Source organism: Macrosteles quadrilineatus, unplaced genomic scaffold (genome assembly GCF_028750875.1).
Source record: "Macrosteles quadrilineatus isolate MER2022 unplaced genomic scaffold, UCM_ALF_1.0 Scaffold_9__3_contigs__length_116548681, whole genome shotgun sequence".
NCBI classification, from domain to species: Eukaryota; Metazoa; Arthropoda; class Insecta; order Hemiptera; family Cicadellidae; genus Macrosteles; species Macrosteles quadrilineatus.
Window position 1 is genome coordinate 46,468,464 of NW_026542602.1, and position 18,067 is coordinate 46,486,530.

Consider the following 18,067-nt stretch of genomic DNA (forward strand, 5'->3'; position numbering starts at 1 on the left):
TCTTAGATTTAAAGCTAATTGAGACTTTAGTGTCACTGAAAAGACTTCCTACTAAACACAACCTGTGAAGTAGACCTTTAATTCCTAATGTTAAAGTTCTGTAGCCGATTTAAGAAAATAAAAGAAATTAGTTCAATGGAGCCAAAAGTCGTATTGTTTTAAATATCATCTTTCTTGCAAACTAACTTAATATCATGCCAAACAAAAAGCAACATATTGTAAGCATATTTTATGTTCCTATGCACTATTAAGGTGTGAAAAACAAGGCTAGAACTATGAGAAATTTGGGTAGAAAATAGAGCCTCTTCCAACTAGATTATCTTTGAGTAAAAAACTAACTACATATATTCTTGTAGAACGGATGTCAAATTCAATATCATGCTCAAATTTGTTTTTATAGTAGGCCTAGTTAATGTTCTTCCATGTAAATTATGTGATTCTGATATTATCTTAATACAAAAACGTTTTACCATTGGTCATTGACGTTGAAAAACAATATATAGCAATTTAACAATTATCTATAGTACCAAACAAAGAGGAAAGAGAAGAGACAACAATAAATTGAAACTACATTTAATATATACATAATTGTGAAAGTTATTTACATTGCACATATTTATACAACTAAAGGTCTCTCAAATATACAATATGTACAAAAATAATAGGCTAAATAAATTAAATTTTAAATATTGCAAAAGAAAATCAGCTACTTAAAACAATTTATTTAATGTGGTTTGGTCACCACAGAAATGTTAATAAAGTAAACTTTCATAGTTAAATACAAGCCATTAGCATAAAATGCTACTTCAAAAACAAAAATTAAAAAGTATAGTAAGGCACTAGCAAGTGACCTATATAACAAAAAGAAAAAAATGTTGTTCCGGTTTTCCTTAAGTCCTTTTGATTATTTGGTCACTAAAGCTCAACATCAATTTATACTCGGCAAATAACACACAGGCAGTGTCTTTCATCGCTTAATTGATGGTTAAGCGAAAAAATTCTTCAAATGCTGGATTTTAAATGGGTATTATCATTAAATTTTGAAATGGAGCACCATTTAATATAAGCTGGAAATAAAATGCAAGATGATTATAGAATGGAGTGAGATATGTATAACTTTGTTAATTTGACTAAATTAAGCTGTTCTTATAGCCAAGACCATTTATTAGAAGCCCTATGATCTAGGATGGTCCCAATTTCAAACCATGAAAATGAAAACTCATGATTTTTCTCAGGATCGCACCGGCATCCTTTTGATTATCAGGTGAGCACCATAACCTCTCCCACTGATATTCCAAATTTTACAAGTTTTTCCTTATGTACAAACCGATATTTAACTCTCAAAGATCCACACCTACATTGATGACATGCCCTACATAGGACACACATCCAATCAACAAATGACTAGAGGATCGCAAAGGAAAACATATTAACTAACTTAAGGCTTAATACATAAACATATCAGTAAAACGAAAATAATAGGAGTAAAACAGCCTCAATAGTTTTAACTTAAACATATTGAATTTCATTCAATTTTGTATGAGTTTAAAAATGTCTATCACAAAATGAAACCGCAACATTCTGAAGTTTCACAAAACTAAACTACCTAACCTACAGTATTTACAAAACAGTCTTATTTTTAGTGATGTTTATCCATTTTAAAGTATTGCGTGTTTATGCTTACATTCATTTGAGATCACAGAAGACATCTGAGACAATTTGTAAACCCATCTTTACTGAAGAAAAAAACATTGATTCTTAATCCTTCTGATTCATTCTCACCTTATTGCTACGCCTTAACACAACACAATAAAGGCTTTTTTGCACATTAATTCATAAATCAATTATTAAAGTACTTGGAAAAAATTTGCAACACTAGGCTGCCATTTATCTATTCCATTGATACAGAACTAGACATCCCATGGACCAGCTGTCGCCAATTTTTTTACTAAAAAAGAACATGGTTGAGTGAGCGAATCACGGAATGCGCTGGTGTCTACAATTCTATTTTCTACCTCATTTTTTGTTGCTGGCATAGTTGAAGGGTCATGACAGTTTTAAATGAGATCGTTTCCATACCCAGATGCCATTTGCTATTAGGAAATGGATTAATTATGATCAAAAAGGTTACCAGACTAGGGTTTGGATCGTTCCCTTTCCAACCATAAAAAATGCCATTGGTGTAGAAAACGCAGAGAAAAAATGTGAGAGAAATTAGTAATTTACATCAGCACAATCTGTCAGTGGCTCACATCAACTACACTGATTTTGATAAAAAAAAACTGGCGACAATTTTAAGATGGTGATTGGTGATGTAATGTCTAGTAAACAAATTTGGAATCTGTTTTATATCAAGAACATACCAAGATTTGCACGAAAATCCTTGTTATTCGAAGATAACAAGCAATGCTATTGCTTAATTGCACTTTCATAATGTTTGTAAGTGGATATAAACACGCCCTATGAATCACATTATGGTTTCTTATGCTCCTTAATACAACAAAATTTAAATAGTAGTGAACAGTAGGCTTTTTTACTCTGGATAGTAAGGTAAGAATATCCAGCAAACCTGGCCTATAGCCATCTTTCCCAAGTAATAAAATTAGGGATGGATGGGTTACTCTGCATTTAATGACATTTTGTGGAAAACCATACATCCAATTTTCAGCAGGACTTTATCGAATGGGATTCATTCCAACTGGGTGCAATTTCACCAAGATCGAGAGGTGATTATGGTGGATATTGGTGATTTTGTCAGTAAGGCGGGTGACGATGATGATGCCAAAGAGCACTTATACTGTTCACATGTTCACTGCAATCGAGTGAGATGTTTAATAATAAAATTGATTTTGTTTTTCATTATTGACATGCCCAAGAATAAGAATATTTATTTGTACGGGAAGATTAATCCAATCCTGAATATCAGGAAATAAATCAAAATCCCGCACCTGTCTCGTCCCAAACTTAAGGTGCAATCCCGTCCATCCCTTGAGTACTATCATTACTTCAAGACAGTGGAACATACTCATCAAACCCAACACTGTCACTGTAGTTATGTGAATCCAATGAGAGGCTGGTCAGAGTCAGGTTCAGCAGGAATGGTGATGCCACCAGTGTCCTGCAGGTAGCAGGGTGAAGTGTCATCATCATCAGACCCAACGCCATCAGCTTCCTCGGGCGGAATTGATATTGTGATAGTTTGTCTCATACCTATAACAAATCATTTGTAGTTGCCTCTTGTTTCACAAACAAGATGTTCAGTAAAAAATTTTTCAACAAGAATGCATGATTTTTTTAAATTCTAAGCATTGGTCACACCTGTCAATGGACTCCAGAAGTTAGAAACTATAGTAGTGTGCAACTGCAAAGGATCATGTGACAAAGCGTGGTAGCATATGGCATTTAACAAATTAATTTTTAACTGCTTTAACTAACATAAAAAAGTAAATTCATAATAGCCAATCTACTATTGCACTACAGAAAAAGCCGACAGAAAGTGTGCCAGCTAATTAATGTCATTTTTGACTCTCGATTTTTAATTACTTTTCAAAGCATTCTTTAAGAAGGCTGAAAATTTCCAATTAGCCCAGCATATGTTTAGCCTTAGAGTTCACCCTGCAAATCGCACAAACTAAAATGATAAATGATTAGCAGGATATGAAGTCTGACTTCCGGAACAAAAGCTGCAGACAAAGTAAATTTGAATAAATATTTCCTAATCCTTCCTTTTCATTTTTACCAAAATTAGTTTTAAACTGTTTCTAGTAGTTTTGTTTAGTGATGGTAAATCTCTGAGTTAATATAGAGGTTGTCTATATCACAAATTAAAAATTCCAAATATTTAATTTACATATTTACCATCTCGAGAAGTAGAACTGGCCGTAATGTCGCAACGAGAAGCTCCAAACGAGCTGTAGACAAGAGAAGCAGCAGCCATGTTCTCAGGAAAAACATCACCTGAAAACATCAATTTAACATAATACCTCAGGCTTATACAGTCACTAACACAAACACTTCAAACTTGATCTTCTAATTCAACCGTATCATCGACAAAAACTTATTAGGTACTGATTGTCGATGTTTCAACCTCATTTAAGAGATCTTCAGAACAGGTGTCAGGCTACCATGGTTTATACAGGCAAGTATGTTAAACAAGGTTTTGTTACTCACTATCATCAATGTGTGAACCTAGTGGCCATCGGTTACGGCTGAGGGCTACAGGGTGAGCTACGGGTGCTATGAGGTTGAGCTTGTGGTCGTTGACATGTTTGTTGTAGCTGTCTTTGCTGACTGTGGTGAAGTGGCAGAGTTTGCAGATGAAGGAGCCACTCAGCCCAGGATGTCTTGCCTGCAGATGCATCTTGTACGAGGAGGACTGGATAGAAGAGTACGAGCAGTGCGGACACTTGTATGGCTTGTCTCCGGAGTGTCTCATCATGTGTCTACGCAGAGAGTTGTGGTCTCCTGCAAAACATCACCAAAGTCTTAGACACTAACCAGGCTATAGTTCGGCTGCTTAGAAAGCGACCCCCTCCAGCATTGGTTTAGCATTAGCACGCAGGTCGTTTTCTAAGCGGCCGAACTATAGCAACACAATTATGGCAAAGCCCTTCTGTGGTCATGGCAAAATTTAGAAACCTTTTGCTGTTAAAGTTACATCATCATTGTTCATTTTGACATGCAAAATTGTCTATTTTTAACCATCCATCTCTTCAGACGCTTTCTGCCATCGCATAAAAAATTCAGCTTGGCTAGAGAATTTTTTACACCCTGAAATGACTCCTCGGGCAATCTTTTGGCCCGACCCAACCCAAAAATGTTGGTAACGCACAGACCCATAAATCAAAGTCTATACTTGGACTCACCAGTTCTGAACGAACAGATGGTGCAGGCGAATGGCTTTTCCCCCGTGTGCTGCCTGATATGAACCTGCAGCATGGCCTTGCGAGCACTCATGTGACCGCAGATCTGGCACTTGTATGGCTTCAGCTTACTGTGCACTGCCTATACACACAGATAACTAAACCACTGCAAGCACACTGAATTTAACAATAACTATAACTCATTTATCATTTAGCTTGATCAACAATAATCCTGGTGTGATCAGTACAACAGAAAAGTTCCAACATTTGTTGTTTGTGATTTGATTTTATCCATTTCAATAAACAAACCATTTGAATTGAAAAATACAAAAAAAAATTGCAATACAGACGGCTTGACTATTTAACTGTTAACGACTAGCCTAGTACAAACATAATATTTTACTTTCAGCACATTAAAAAGATACGAGTGTAATAGTAAATTTATGTTGCTGCTTCAAGGATTATTCATTTACCTATTTATGTCTGAATTCCTTCAACATAAAAACAGAAAATTAAAAACTCTTTATAAAACAAACATTTAGGGGAACAAAGATCACGTAAGGCTGAATTGATAGCCAATAAAATATCATGTGCATAAAGATAAAGTCTAACAAAAAGCACAACTCAAATATACCTAAAACCAGGTCAAATGTCTATCCTTTAAAAAATCTTATAAAAAATAATAACCTAAAGTAGACAGAGTCTCATTTGAGATCCAAAAATTTTGCAAAACCTGTTTTACTCAAATGTCTACAATAATCCTTAACAATGCATAGTCCATACTATAGTATCAAAAGTCTAAAAAATGACAAGGTAATTACTATAAAACTAGTGGCTTGAAGGGGCAATAGCCCCTATATATATTCTAGTAATTATTTTGTACAATTTATTAGTCTCATGGGTTACCCTACCTTGATTGTAGTTTAAGATTTTGTATATTATAATATGTATAATAGTTATTACATACCTGTATAAAGCATTTTGATGTCTGCTCTGTTAAAAATTAAAATTCCAAAGGACTTTTCATGCCCCCAAATTATCATGCCCAGACCTTTAACATAAGACCTCTCCCAGCTTTTTACGGCCTCCCGTTCCCTCACAATTTCATTGTAAAATGTTGGGCTTACGGAGTTAGATATATATATCGTATGTGAAAATTTCCCTTGTAAACTTAAATGGCATATTACGATCTATAGTTATTAGTTTTATTTTTGGCCAGAAAAATTGTTCACTTTGCTTCTCAAGTAATTACTACTAATTTTACACTTTTTTTAGACATAGGTACCTAACACAACCAATCGTACTCCATTAACTAATCCAGACCCTAGGTTAATATTTCTAATGAGCATTACTATTGAACCAACTTTTAAAACTAATTTGTGTGGGAAATACGGTTGTATATAGTCAATTAGTATTTTAAACCTCTCTTTAGGGTTAGTATACATTTTTCACCACACTATGATGTTTTTGGCTGTATTACATACGTTAATTGGTGGCTGAAAGTTACGTTTTGCTGGCCATGCCAGCTGTCGCCAATTTGGGGACCGAGCAGGTTTTTACAGGCCGGGGCCGCAAAATCAGCTGTCCGCTTACTTACTTAGAACATGAATGCGTTTTAAATACACAATCAAAATCCATAGCATTGCAATATAGAATTGTGTTATTGACACCGTTGCCTAGCAACTATTTATTTATATTTTTGCTGATTCCTCAAATTATTTCTTAACCTTAAAGTTGTAGTTGTGTTGACGATCAGTGTGCATTATTATAGTGGTGAATAGTGGTAATAGGGTATAGTGTGGTGAAAAATAGCGTTCGTACCACGGACCGAAATGGTTTTGCAGCTCTCGATCGATTTAAGTTCTCGACTTCGTCTCGAACTTAAAAACTATCTCGAGCCGGCAAAACCTCATTTTCGGCCCTTGGTACGAAATATACTATTACAGTACATTACATACTGTATTACCATATGCTTTAAATAAAGTTAAACCACTTGTTTTAAAGTAAACAAAGCAGACATGACATAGATTCCCATGTTATTTAAATGTGAATTATTTTATTCCATAAGGACCTTTTGGTGCATAATTAAGAAAAATGAATAGTTTTCCCTCAAAATTCACGTCAAGACCTTTAAAATAAGACCCCTCCCATCCTTCTACGGCCATCCAGTCACTCACAATTTCTTTACAAAAATTTGACTTACGGAATTATATATATTGATTACCTGCATGTGTTTCTTTAGGCATTTAGAGTCAGCATAAGTCTTGAGACAAATCTCACACTTCTGCGACATGTACCTGAGAAAAGTTCTATTTACAATAATTGCAACCAATATATACACATAAGCAACAGAAGATGAGGAATTTGAAATTTTTATCACACAAAGACTGTCTGAAATATTGATACATGAGGAAAACATAAATTCAAGATAACGTTTAAACATTGTAAAGCAATATACGTTGGCAATTTTTTTTTTATATTGCTCTGCAAGCAAAGAGATCCTCAGAGTCACTTTTCAGTGTGACTGGAACTAGTGGAACTAAAGACTGAATGCCACAATATCAATTAGTCTAGACAGTGATGCATACTTGGTTGAGTATTTTAACTGGACCCAGCTGTTCCTGATCATTGGGCTTTAAATATATGATCCTGACTACTGAAACAGCTGATCTTAGTGAGTAACAAAGCTACAAGATCACCTCACAACATTCTGCACTCATCATTCACTCATATTTGGGTTAAAATATGCACCTAGGTGGTGTCCCCACTCCCTATCTCAGTTGATAAATAGAGCGAGATAATATTTGTAGCTCTGTACTGACCAAGATCAGCTGTTTTATTAGTCAGGATCATTTAATAAAAGCCCAATGATCAAGGAATACAACGCTCACAGGCTGGATTCAAAAAATTACTTAAGCGCCAATGGGTTAATAGTAGGACCACCTTGAAATTCCATAATAAGCAACAGCCATCAAACCGTCCTAAAGAATTAAAAGCAAAATTGCATTGACAATTATCCTTAACATAAATAATTTTTAAACGAATTTCAACCCAACAGATATATCTCACCACTTAGAGCCGCTGTTCTTCGATTGGTGCTTGTTGTGGACGGAGGACACATGGTTGATCAGCTGTGTTGGTTGTTTGAACCCCTTGTCGCACACTTTGCACTTGTACGGACGTTCGTCGCTGTGGATCTTCTTGTGACACTCGAGCTTCCTACGAGTGGTAGTCTTGTAATCTCCGCACACCTGCGGCAGAATTCTTATGTATAGTAGTCTCTGACCTAAACCTATTGTGGCATGGTCAAACAACACAAAAATAATAAAAATTATATTTATATTACAAATTTATATATTGAAATAGGAGGCAAAGTTTACTTGCATCAAAAGTTAATGCCTGTGTAGTCTGTTTTGTATCCAATATAGGTGTAATTAGCATCTGATCAGTGTTTGAGTGTTCTACCTGATGTCAGATTGGTTTTAACTTTTTTTTAGTGTGTGATTTCGCAGAATTAAAATTGCAATAGCAAAATACAGCGTATACGGCATACAGGGTGACCTGCCCACTATACCGACTCCTGGACCAACCAAATTTAAGAATAATGGAGGTTACTCATTTTTAAGATGTGTATCAAACAATATCTGTCTGTCTGTAGTCATAGGATAGGATCACTGCTAGTTAACTGAAACAATCTGCCGTTTTAACTATTGGTTACCCAATGAGCCCGAATATTGATGTACGCTACACAGTATCTTAAAAATGAGTTTTCTACCTCATTTATGAAACAATTACATTCATTTTGACATTAAACATGACACATAACTATAATAGTTTAATTTACCTACTTTACTTTATTGTTATTTCAGTTAAAGTATTTTTAATTGCCACCATTTTGAAAATACAAAAAATGGTCCTTATTCATCTATTCACTAAAATACTAATTTAGGACCTGTATTTTTATGGAAGTTCCTCATAACCTTATTTCTGTGTTATTTATGCCCCAACAGACAGACTACAGAACTCGGTAGCTGGATTATTCAATGTAGCTACACTTGGGGCTGTACTATTCTACGTGGATACACTTACATTACAAGAGTACAGATCCACGTCAACACTGTGATCCTTCCATAGATGAAGCGCACATGCGCTCCACTTGGAGAACAACATTGAGCACTTGCAGCAACAGAAGCTGCGCACACTCTCCTCCGCATGACATGATTGGTGAATCTGTAGGAAGTTGAGCGTGCTGAATCTGCAAACACACATTGTCTCGGGACACCTACAATAGAGATCAAAATCTTATGATACAAAGTACTAAATCCAGGCATTCTAAACATTTCCTAATGCTTTTAGGCAAAATATGAAATGGAGGGATGGTAGGTATCCGTTCAATTGACTAGGCTTTGGGTAATAAAGGGATAAAAATCTATATGTACCAGCAAAGTGATAAATTCAGGCATAGAAAGACTAGGCATATACACGTCCTAATGCTCAAAGGTATAATATGAAATGGAGTAATATCAATAATGTATTCACTTTGGATAGGTATCGTGAATAACGCCTCGACATTTTATAACATTTGCACAGTTGTATCAAAGGATTATTTAGTTGCTTACAAGACGAAGAGGCGTAATTACATAGACTTATCCTACAAACGTATGCCTCGTCGACTTAAAATACCTGTTTACTTTACAATATTGAAATATTTTGTACAAGTTAGGTTAGGTTAGTTAAGACAAAACTAAGGGAAACAAAAGCCTAAAGGATAGGAATTTTTACAGCATACTTAAAATTTATCGGTAGTGCAAAGGCGCATTCTATAGATTGACTCAGAGGCAAAGTGCTTAGGGCGGCTAATATTACTTCAACAAGTCTAAAATATGTCAGTGAAACTATTCAAATCTAGAATGACGTCGTCCCACCTTCACATCCTAGGACACTAGGTTCTAGCCAGGAACTGTTTTGCACGTTACTTCATGCTAATCCTAGAGGGTCGCAGCATTATCCAATAGTGGTAAAATCCATTGGTGGTTGGCAGGATTTGAACCTGGAATCTCGGGCTCCGAAGCCTCACACTCTCTACCACTAGACCCAGAATTTGACCTTAGGCCTCAAAAGTTTGTCAAACAGACTTACTTAACAAACTTACTTATGAGGTTTAGCTTCAAACTCCGGATCATAATCCTCCTTCGGTTTGGTTCTAGGCTTTGGTAGTTTAGCCAGTAGCAAGTCCTCAAATGTGGGACCCTTTGGAGACTTAGGTGAAGAAGGAGGGTCGTCCTCGGGTAAAATATCTTCTTCATCTGTTTCTATTTTTATCTCGGTAACGATGTCAACTTCGTCTTTTGTAGCTGTGTCCGTCACTTCATTCTCAACTGAGACTGTTTCTGGATCGACTTCTTTTGCTTTCTCTTCATCCAGCACCATCTTGTGATCCTAAATAAAAAGTGTAGTTCAAAATAAAATTCCGTCATAGGTAAATTATTGTTAAAAGTACCGGTAACTTACAGGTATTTTATTTTTTTTAATGAAAAGCTCAGGAATATATTAGGAAACAAGGAACGAGCACAACTAAGAAAAGAGTTCCATCCACCATTCTACTACTTCCTTCTTAAGAAGACCGTTTAAAAGGGAAAAATTTAAAATAAAGAGTTTATTATATACTATTTATATATGTATGTATTTTTATACAGGGTTAGGCAAAAGTCTGCAACCCCCCAGTTAACTTTTTAACACGTTGTAGTAGGAAAACAAAACTCGGCACATATTTACAACATAAGAAATTGCACGTTTCAGTGCAAACTTTGCCCTAGTACAAAATGGGGTATTTTGGGGGCAGCCCAAAATTTTCAAATGTAAACACCTATCATGTGACCCCTCATTTTAAAGGGTTTATCAAGAGAAATTGAATGGCGCAAACCTGAGGTCAATATCGCACCCCTAATCAAAATGGCAACCATTTTAATTATTTAAGATGAGCAAGCAAGATTAAGTCTGGACACCCCCGGTTAACTTTAAAAATTTATACTGACCAAAAGGTGTATTCTCTTTTTTTATAAAGGTATGCTGAGTTTAGTTTTCCTGCTATAACCTGTTAAAAAGTTAATAGGGGATATTTCAAAATGACTGCCATTTTGATTAGGGGTGCGTTATTGACTTCTACTTTGCGCCATTTAATATTTCTTGAGAAACCCTTTAAAATGAGGGGTCACATGATAGGTGTTTACATTTAAAAATTTGGGGCTGCCCCCTAAATAGGCTACCCCATTTTGGGGGCCGGGTACCTAACTTTAATGAAAAAGTGCATTTTTTCATGTTGAAAACATGTGTTGAGTTTGGTTTTCCCATTGCCACACGTTATAAAGTTAACTGGGGGTGTCCAGACTTTATCTTGCTTGCTCATCTTAAATTAAAATTGCTGCCATTTTGATTAGGGGTGCGATATTGACCTCTGGTTTGCGCCATTCAATTTTTCTTGATAAATCCTTTAAAATGAGGGGTCACATGATAGGTGTTTACATTTGAAAATTTGGGGCTGCCCCCAAAATACCCAATTTGGGAAGCTGGGGAAAAGTTGTAACTTTGATGAAAAAGTGCAATTTCTTATGTTATAAGTATGTGCCGAGTTTGGTTTTTCTACTGCAACGCATAAAAATGTTAACTGGGGGGTTCCAGACTTTTGCCTATCCCTGTATGTATAAGTTTATTTATATAAGGATATATTAACTAACTATGAATATTTTGAAAATAAATAGAAACATGATTTTAATACATCCAATTGTTTTAAAATCAACAACCAGTTGGCGGGCCAAAAACATTATTGTTTCTTGCCAAAAACAATAATTAACATATCTAAAGTTCGGCAATGTGAAAATGACACAGCTAAATAATCCAACAGCTACACCTGATTTGCATTTTGAAATTCTGTTTAGTACATTGTTAAAGAATTCAGTCTAAGTTAATAGTTACTCACAATAATCATGTGGTCTCGGCACTCAGTTAGGGAAGTGAAGCCCTCCTTGCACTCCGAACACAAATAATACACAAACTGCTCCGCGTCAGGCAGGGAACCTACCGACAAACACACTCAATGATAGTATTAAACAACTTTATTCAACAACTGTTTTACATTTAACCAAACTATACAGGATTGATGCTGGGATGCAGACTTAGGTGCTTGAATGGGGTGGCCAAAAAAGAAAGTACCTAAATAATATACAGATGCTCCCCTAACTCTATCTTGTTATTTTTTTGCTTCAGGCCCAGGCCTATTAATAATAGTTCAATTTATTAAAATAAGAAGGGTTTTATCCTAAAGATTCTGAACCAACCACTTGGCGGATTTCGATGACTCTTCTTTTGAAGGAAAGATAATTTTGAGAGGAAGGGAGTATCGGAAGCCATAATTATAATTTTGGGTTTGAGGTTTTTTACAAATTTAACTCAGTCATTGAGTTTAGCAGCCGATGATTGTTTTCAGGCAATAGCTGATTTAACACTCAGCCTGTAACCCAATCGACCTAAGATTACAAATGGATTGGTGATTAATTAATTTAATTTCTAATAGACTAACATTCATGAGATAGACTACCTATTAAAATGTTTTGCGATTGGTAGGGACTTAGTTTGTCTACAATGAATTTTCTTGTTACAAAGCACAGGTACAGAAGCTAGTTTTAATTCAATCAAGCAGACATAACAGTTAGTTCATGACTATTAGAATTCCATTTAAATAAATGACTCACCTTGGGTTAACGAAGAGTCCGCTACATCCTCCTCCGGGGTTATAGTTTCTTCGTCTACTTGTTCAGGCTGAAAAAGTTGTTCAAAATAATGTAGATGGTCAAAATTACATGGTCAATTGAAGAGCTATGGGTAACATTGGGGTGAATCAGTGGCTCAGACAATCGCAACTATCTGTGAAATCAAATAGGCTACTGTAGAGATATCTGGCTACAAACCTTGGTGACATAAATGTACCTATCACAGTCCATTTTTATACATAGCCTGCAATACCTAGCTTCGCGAGATAAATTTTACACACATGCCTTTGAGGATCATGTTATTGTGGACAGGAAAATCTAAGGTCGACACACTTTTTAAAAACAATTTACAAAAATTTTTTTGCATCTCTATGTTAACCCAAATATGAGTGTAGAATGTTGTGATGATCTAAGGTGTAGCTTTGTTACTGACTAATATCAGCTGTTTCATCAATCAGGATCATTTACTTAAAGCCCAATGATCAGGAACAGCTGAGTCCAGTTTCGAACCATAAAATATCTACAGACTTTTCTCATGATCAAAACAGCGACCTTTTGTGTGAATGTGTACAGAGCTACTAGACTACACCTGTGATCTGATTTTCATAAAACTTTGTTTGTGGGTACTAACCATGGTATCTCCAGGCCATTTATAGTTTTTTAGAAATTTTGATTTTTAAGGTGATTTTTCTAGGATCCATAAAATAACAGAAAAAACATATTTTTACAAGAACGAACTTAAAAATTTAGATTAAAATTTAGTATGTTATGTTCCTTTGAGTCTAAATAAAACCTGATAAATCCCTCAATGTTGTAAAATTTGCAGCTCAAAAGTAATTGCAATATTTGTGATTTTCTCATATGTCAGATTATCCATATCGTTAATTTAACTAGAGAAATTAACCAATCCATCCACATAAATCCTGGGTTTAACTGCATTCAAGAAAAGAAAGTTACCTGCTCATGAGTTTGAGAATGTTCCATGAGACTGGGCACATCAGCGGAAGAGAAGGAACAAAACTGACATCGGAACGAGACCAGGGGGTTGAGGTCATCATCGACGGCCAGTGGTGAGCCGGGCGCAGGTCCATCGATCACCTCCGACACATCCGGCAGCCCTAGCTGCATCAACATACCGCTACCCTGAATACAACATTTATCTTATCCTTTAAATTTCCAGCGACTTTCTGGCAAATCTCAATACTGAGAGGAAGCTATTCTTGTTAGTGGGGAAAACATTAAACATATGACCTAAAAGTAAATATAAACCCATAAAGGGTACAGTAACTGTTAAGGGGTATTATATTATAATAATAGTATTATTATAACCGTTAACTGAGAATACTATATTATTTTTGAAACACAGTCTAAACTGCTAGAACGAGTGAGAGGCATCCACACCAGCAGCATTTATTAAACTTTTCTGTAAGAAACTAGCTTACCTACCAGTTTTGAGATTGAAATCATGATAAGATTATCTAAAAATCCCATTAACTTATCAGAGACCAGCTGATACTTATTGGACAGGGAAGCAATAGGTGAAAACAAAAATGGCATGATTTCACCTCAGAGGTAATACCATAGACTAACCAACACAAGTAGACTTCTCATCCCAATTGTAAATTTTGAAGCACGTTTTTCTTGTCTAGTTCATGTACGTGACACATGGGCGCTAGTGTTGACGAAACTTTGTTTCTATTAGGCTATTTTAGGGTTAATTTCTTGATTTGTGCTTTACTGTTTGGTTATATAACTAGGGGATAAGTTATTGTTTATGATTAGATCGTATTATTGGGTTAAACAAGGTTTTAAATGGCTGTAATAACGGGAAACAAATTGTAAACAAAACACGACCTCTACATAAACCGTACAGAACTAACAATAAAATTGTCTTCAGCTGTTCCATAAGGATGAGAAATCTACTAAGGGAATATGTTTTATCTATGGTATTACCAAAGCCAAAAAACGTTCCTCACTATTATTGTCAAATAATGGTAACCCTTCTTTATAAGAGATTTTTTCATCAGTTTTAAAATGTCAATGGTACAAATACACTCATAGAAAAGTCAAGTCAAGATGAAAGAATGTTTCTTTAACATTTTATTAGACGAGTAGAAGCTCATACCTCCGAGTCGAGTCCCAGATTGTCCTGGACCAGCAAGGACTTGATCGTCGCATCACTGAGAGGAGGAAGTTCCGCAGTTGGATCTTCAAGACTCGGAGGTAGATTTTGACATCCCACGTCATTCGGCCCTTGAAGACCATCAACCAGGCAGATTTGTCCTGCATTGAAGTAATGTTTTAGAAACTTCAGTAATTCTCTATATTGATATTCAAAGATTGATACCAAACGTCATAAATTTTACCGTAACAGACTGATTTTTTAAAAATTTATTTATGCAACGGGACTGGTTTCAGTAAACAAAATTTTTTAACATCAATCAATGCAGAAAAGAACTAACTTAATAGAAGCAAATCACTTTTTTATTAACTGGCTTTTTATGTACTGGTACAAGAGCCAAACTTAGCTAGGGCCTTAATAATGGTTCAAAAAAATTATTGTGAGCAACCAACCAACAACAAAGCATTAAAATTATAAAATAACAAAAAACAACAAAACACTTGTCTTACCATTAACTTAATAAAACCTTGAACTGAAATCAACAAACAAAGTATACCTATAACAGATTAAATGTCTGAGTAGCCAAGGTAGTAAATAGTGCTTTCTCTTTGTCAGGTTACTGGTTGGTTTGATCACAAGCGAGATAAAATTTGAACCTAGATACAATTTGTAATTGAGCTATCTATTAATGACGCTATCTAACGTCCTAATTAACTAAAACATTTTTTATAAATAATGACGTGACTAAACACAAATATTTTTTCTACAAATTACATACCATTATCTGATTTAAATGCAAATCTCCCATCATCTAGTAGAACAACCGGAACTGGTACAATCTGTTGATCTTTCAGGGGCCAGTCTAAAGCCGGAGGTTTATTCAGGAACTGGTCAGGCCAAAGTGACAACAACATCTCATCGCCAATTAGCTCGCTCATTTTCATACACCTGCAAACAAACATTTAAGTAGGATAATATTGGCTTGATTTTTTTAAACTAATACACAATGTTGTTTAGTTTGAAATTAGAAGTTGGATGTTGATTGCCTGAGCTATCTATTATGCACAGCTCTATATCGAACATCATGGCGATAATTAGGCTACCATGTCATTAGAAGTGTGTAGGCCTAAAGACAAGGCATGCTGTAAAAATAAGTAGGCCCTAGGTAGTGTTTTTTAAGAATATGTTTATAATTATTTATATAGGTACAACTGCAAAGCCTAGTGATAACTTTGATGGTGCAAAAGTGTCCCTAACCCTTCCACATTTAAATTACAAAGATATTTAAATTTTGTGTTCAAGACAACCCCGTTTTACAGTACCTAAGTTACTTTGAAGGCCAAACTTTGGTGTGCCACTCCACTGGTTAAATCGATTGCTAGACTCTAATTTATCCATCCATATTGAAATATAAATTAACAATTACAACCATTGGACTGTGTAAGCAAACACAAATTAATGGGTAGACTTTTGCAGAGAACCTACGATATATTTTACAGTTGAATTGAAGGGTACAGTTTCTTAACTGGGCTACGCTAATATCGATTGAAACTATTGAATAGAAAATATTGATTAATAATCAATATTTTTAAATATATATCTATTATAAAATAAATCTATCATAACCTAACCTAACCAACCAAACTTGCTGATGGTGAAAATATCGCATGAAGGTTTACTAATCGAATCGATAGTTTCAATCGATATTAGCGTAGGCCAGTTAAGAAATTGTACCCGAATTGAAGATAACAAATATATAACATTCAGTTACTAAGCTATGCCTGGGTACAAGAATATAACTTAACTGTCTGCGGTTACTTTGATTCTCTTTTATTTATTTATTTATTTTATTTATTCATATCAACGGATACACCATTTACAAAATATGTGTTTTGTCTCTTCATTGTTGGTTGAATCTTAACTTAACTTCAAAAGTTATGCTTCTAGTCTAATTTGTTATTTTTATCTATACTTATTTAATACGCAAGCAGGTTTTTTGTGACAATTACTCCTCCGAAACTACTGAACCAATTGGCATGTTTTTGGTGTCATTGGAAAGAGCGTAACGTGAAGTTGTGCAGGAAACTTTCTTTTTAGGGAAATAATAAGAGAGTGGGGCCATGGAGCCCTTTAAAGTTTCGTATTTCTCCATAAGATTAACATTGGAAACAAAAATTGTTATGAAACTCCAGTTGTTGTCACAAAATCAAAAGTGAGAAGAAGAGCATATGTTAATTGTAAACAGTCAATAAGTTTGCTAATTTAACAGTTTGCGACAAACTTGCTGACTTGGCTGAAATTCATTTTAAAATAACGCCTGTAATACTTAGCAATTGCTCGAATTCGAGCAACAGGGACACTAGTAAAGACAAACTAGGCTAACTGGTAGGCCCTATAAGTTCTTATGCTCAAGCTTCAAGCTAAGCCTGACTTGGTCTAAATAACTTATTAACTTAAGGATTGACAGGTAAGACATCAAATTGTTATAAAATTAATAATGTACATCGAAGGGTTTGAGGATTAGTGCACCTTATAAATAACTTAAACCTATCTATAAATAACTGATTTGCACAAAATATCATTCCAGTTTGGATAACCTAACCTATAACCCTTGAGGTTTCCAAGGTAAAATAAAATATGGGATCTAAGATAAAAAGGCAATGATTTGATATCAAACTTTAGAGGATATTTTGTATAAATCAAACAAACAATGATTTCATTTACTGGGCTGTTTTTCCTAATAAAGACACTGCATGTTACAGAAACACTAAGACTCGTCTTGTGATTGTACCCTATCCTAGTTTATGAAAACATCATTTTAATAGCCTATACCGATGGGTAAATGTTTGTATAAGTTTATGATTTTTTAAACTGTAAATCATACCTTAAGTGTTATATTATTTTCTCAATTTACTTCTCTTCCTCTTGCCAGCATAAAAGCATCTTCCACAACTTCGCCAGCAACATAAATGGACATGGTTGATTCTGTTGACTGTTCTCTCTGATGCTGATCTCTGTTCTGTTCTGTTTCGTTTCGTTCGTTCTGCCACAGACAAGGGAAACAAAAGGTTCTGCTGATAAATTTGAGGAAAACAAAAAGAGTAGAGAGGCCAGAGAGGGATGCAGCAGCAGACAGGCGCACGGGACGAATTGGGACGATCCAGTCCAGTCGCATCGAAATTCCGTTGGATTAAATCCACGTCGCTCTGTTAGGGGACAGCTCACTTACTCTACAGATCATAGACTATACGAGCTTTTTAAATAATATTGAAGGTTCACTTGCACTACAGGCTCGTATACTATACGAGCCTATTGAA

General features: G+C 35.2%; 1 protein-coding gene across 2 annotated transcripts; it reads right to left on the minus strand.

The window, feature by feature from the left end:
• Nucleotides 1-595: 595 nt before the first annotated feature.
• Nucleotides 596-17,749, minus strand: LOC129004216 (zinc finger protein 271-like). Of its 2 annotated transcripts, none has more exons than XM_054432702.1 (14): nucleotides 17,635-17,749; nucleotides 15,529-15,698; nucleotides 14,754-14,911; nucleotides 13,586-13,750; nucleotides 12,611-12,677; nucleotides 11,839-11,936; nucleotides 10,015-10,301; nucleotides 8,952-9,144; nucleotides 7,932-8,113; nucleotides 7,087-7,159; nucleotides 4,866-5,004; nucleotides 4,171-4,464; nucleotides 3,859-3,957; nucleotides 596-3,210 (listed from the first exon to the last, which is right to left on the minus strand). In XM_054432702.1, exons 2-14 carry the CDS (start codon nucleotides 15,692-15,694, stop codon nucleotides 3,053-3,055), a joined length of 2,079 nt encoding a protein of 692 aa, XP_054288677.1. In that variant the 5' UTR covers nucleotides 15,695-15,698; nucleotides 17,635-17,749; the 3' UTR covers nucleotides 596-3,052. The 2 variants fall into 2 exon arrangements, with proteins under 2 accessions (XP_054288677.1, XP_054288676.1); XM_054432701.1 differs by having other exon boundaries at nucleotides 13,586-13,771.
• Between the last annotated feature and the right edge of the window lie 318 nt (nucleotides 17,750-18,067).

Coding starts and splice junctions, on each gene's coding strand:
- LOC129004216 (XM_054432701.1), bottom strand. CDS start 15,694: ATGAAAATGAGCGAGCTAATTGGCGATGAGATGTTGTTGTCACTTTGG. Junction 11,937..12,610: donor GGACTCTTCGTTAACCCAAG/GTGAGTCATTTA, acceptor GTTTGTCGGTAG/GTTCCCTGCCTGACGCGGAG. Junction 8,114..8,951: donor TGGATCTGTACTCTTGTAAT/GTAAGTGTATCC, acceptor ATTCTGCCGCAG/GTGTGCGGAGATTACAAGAC.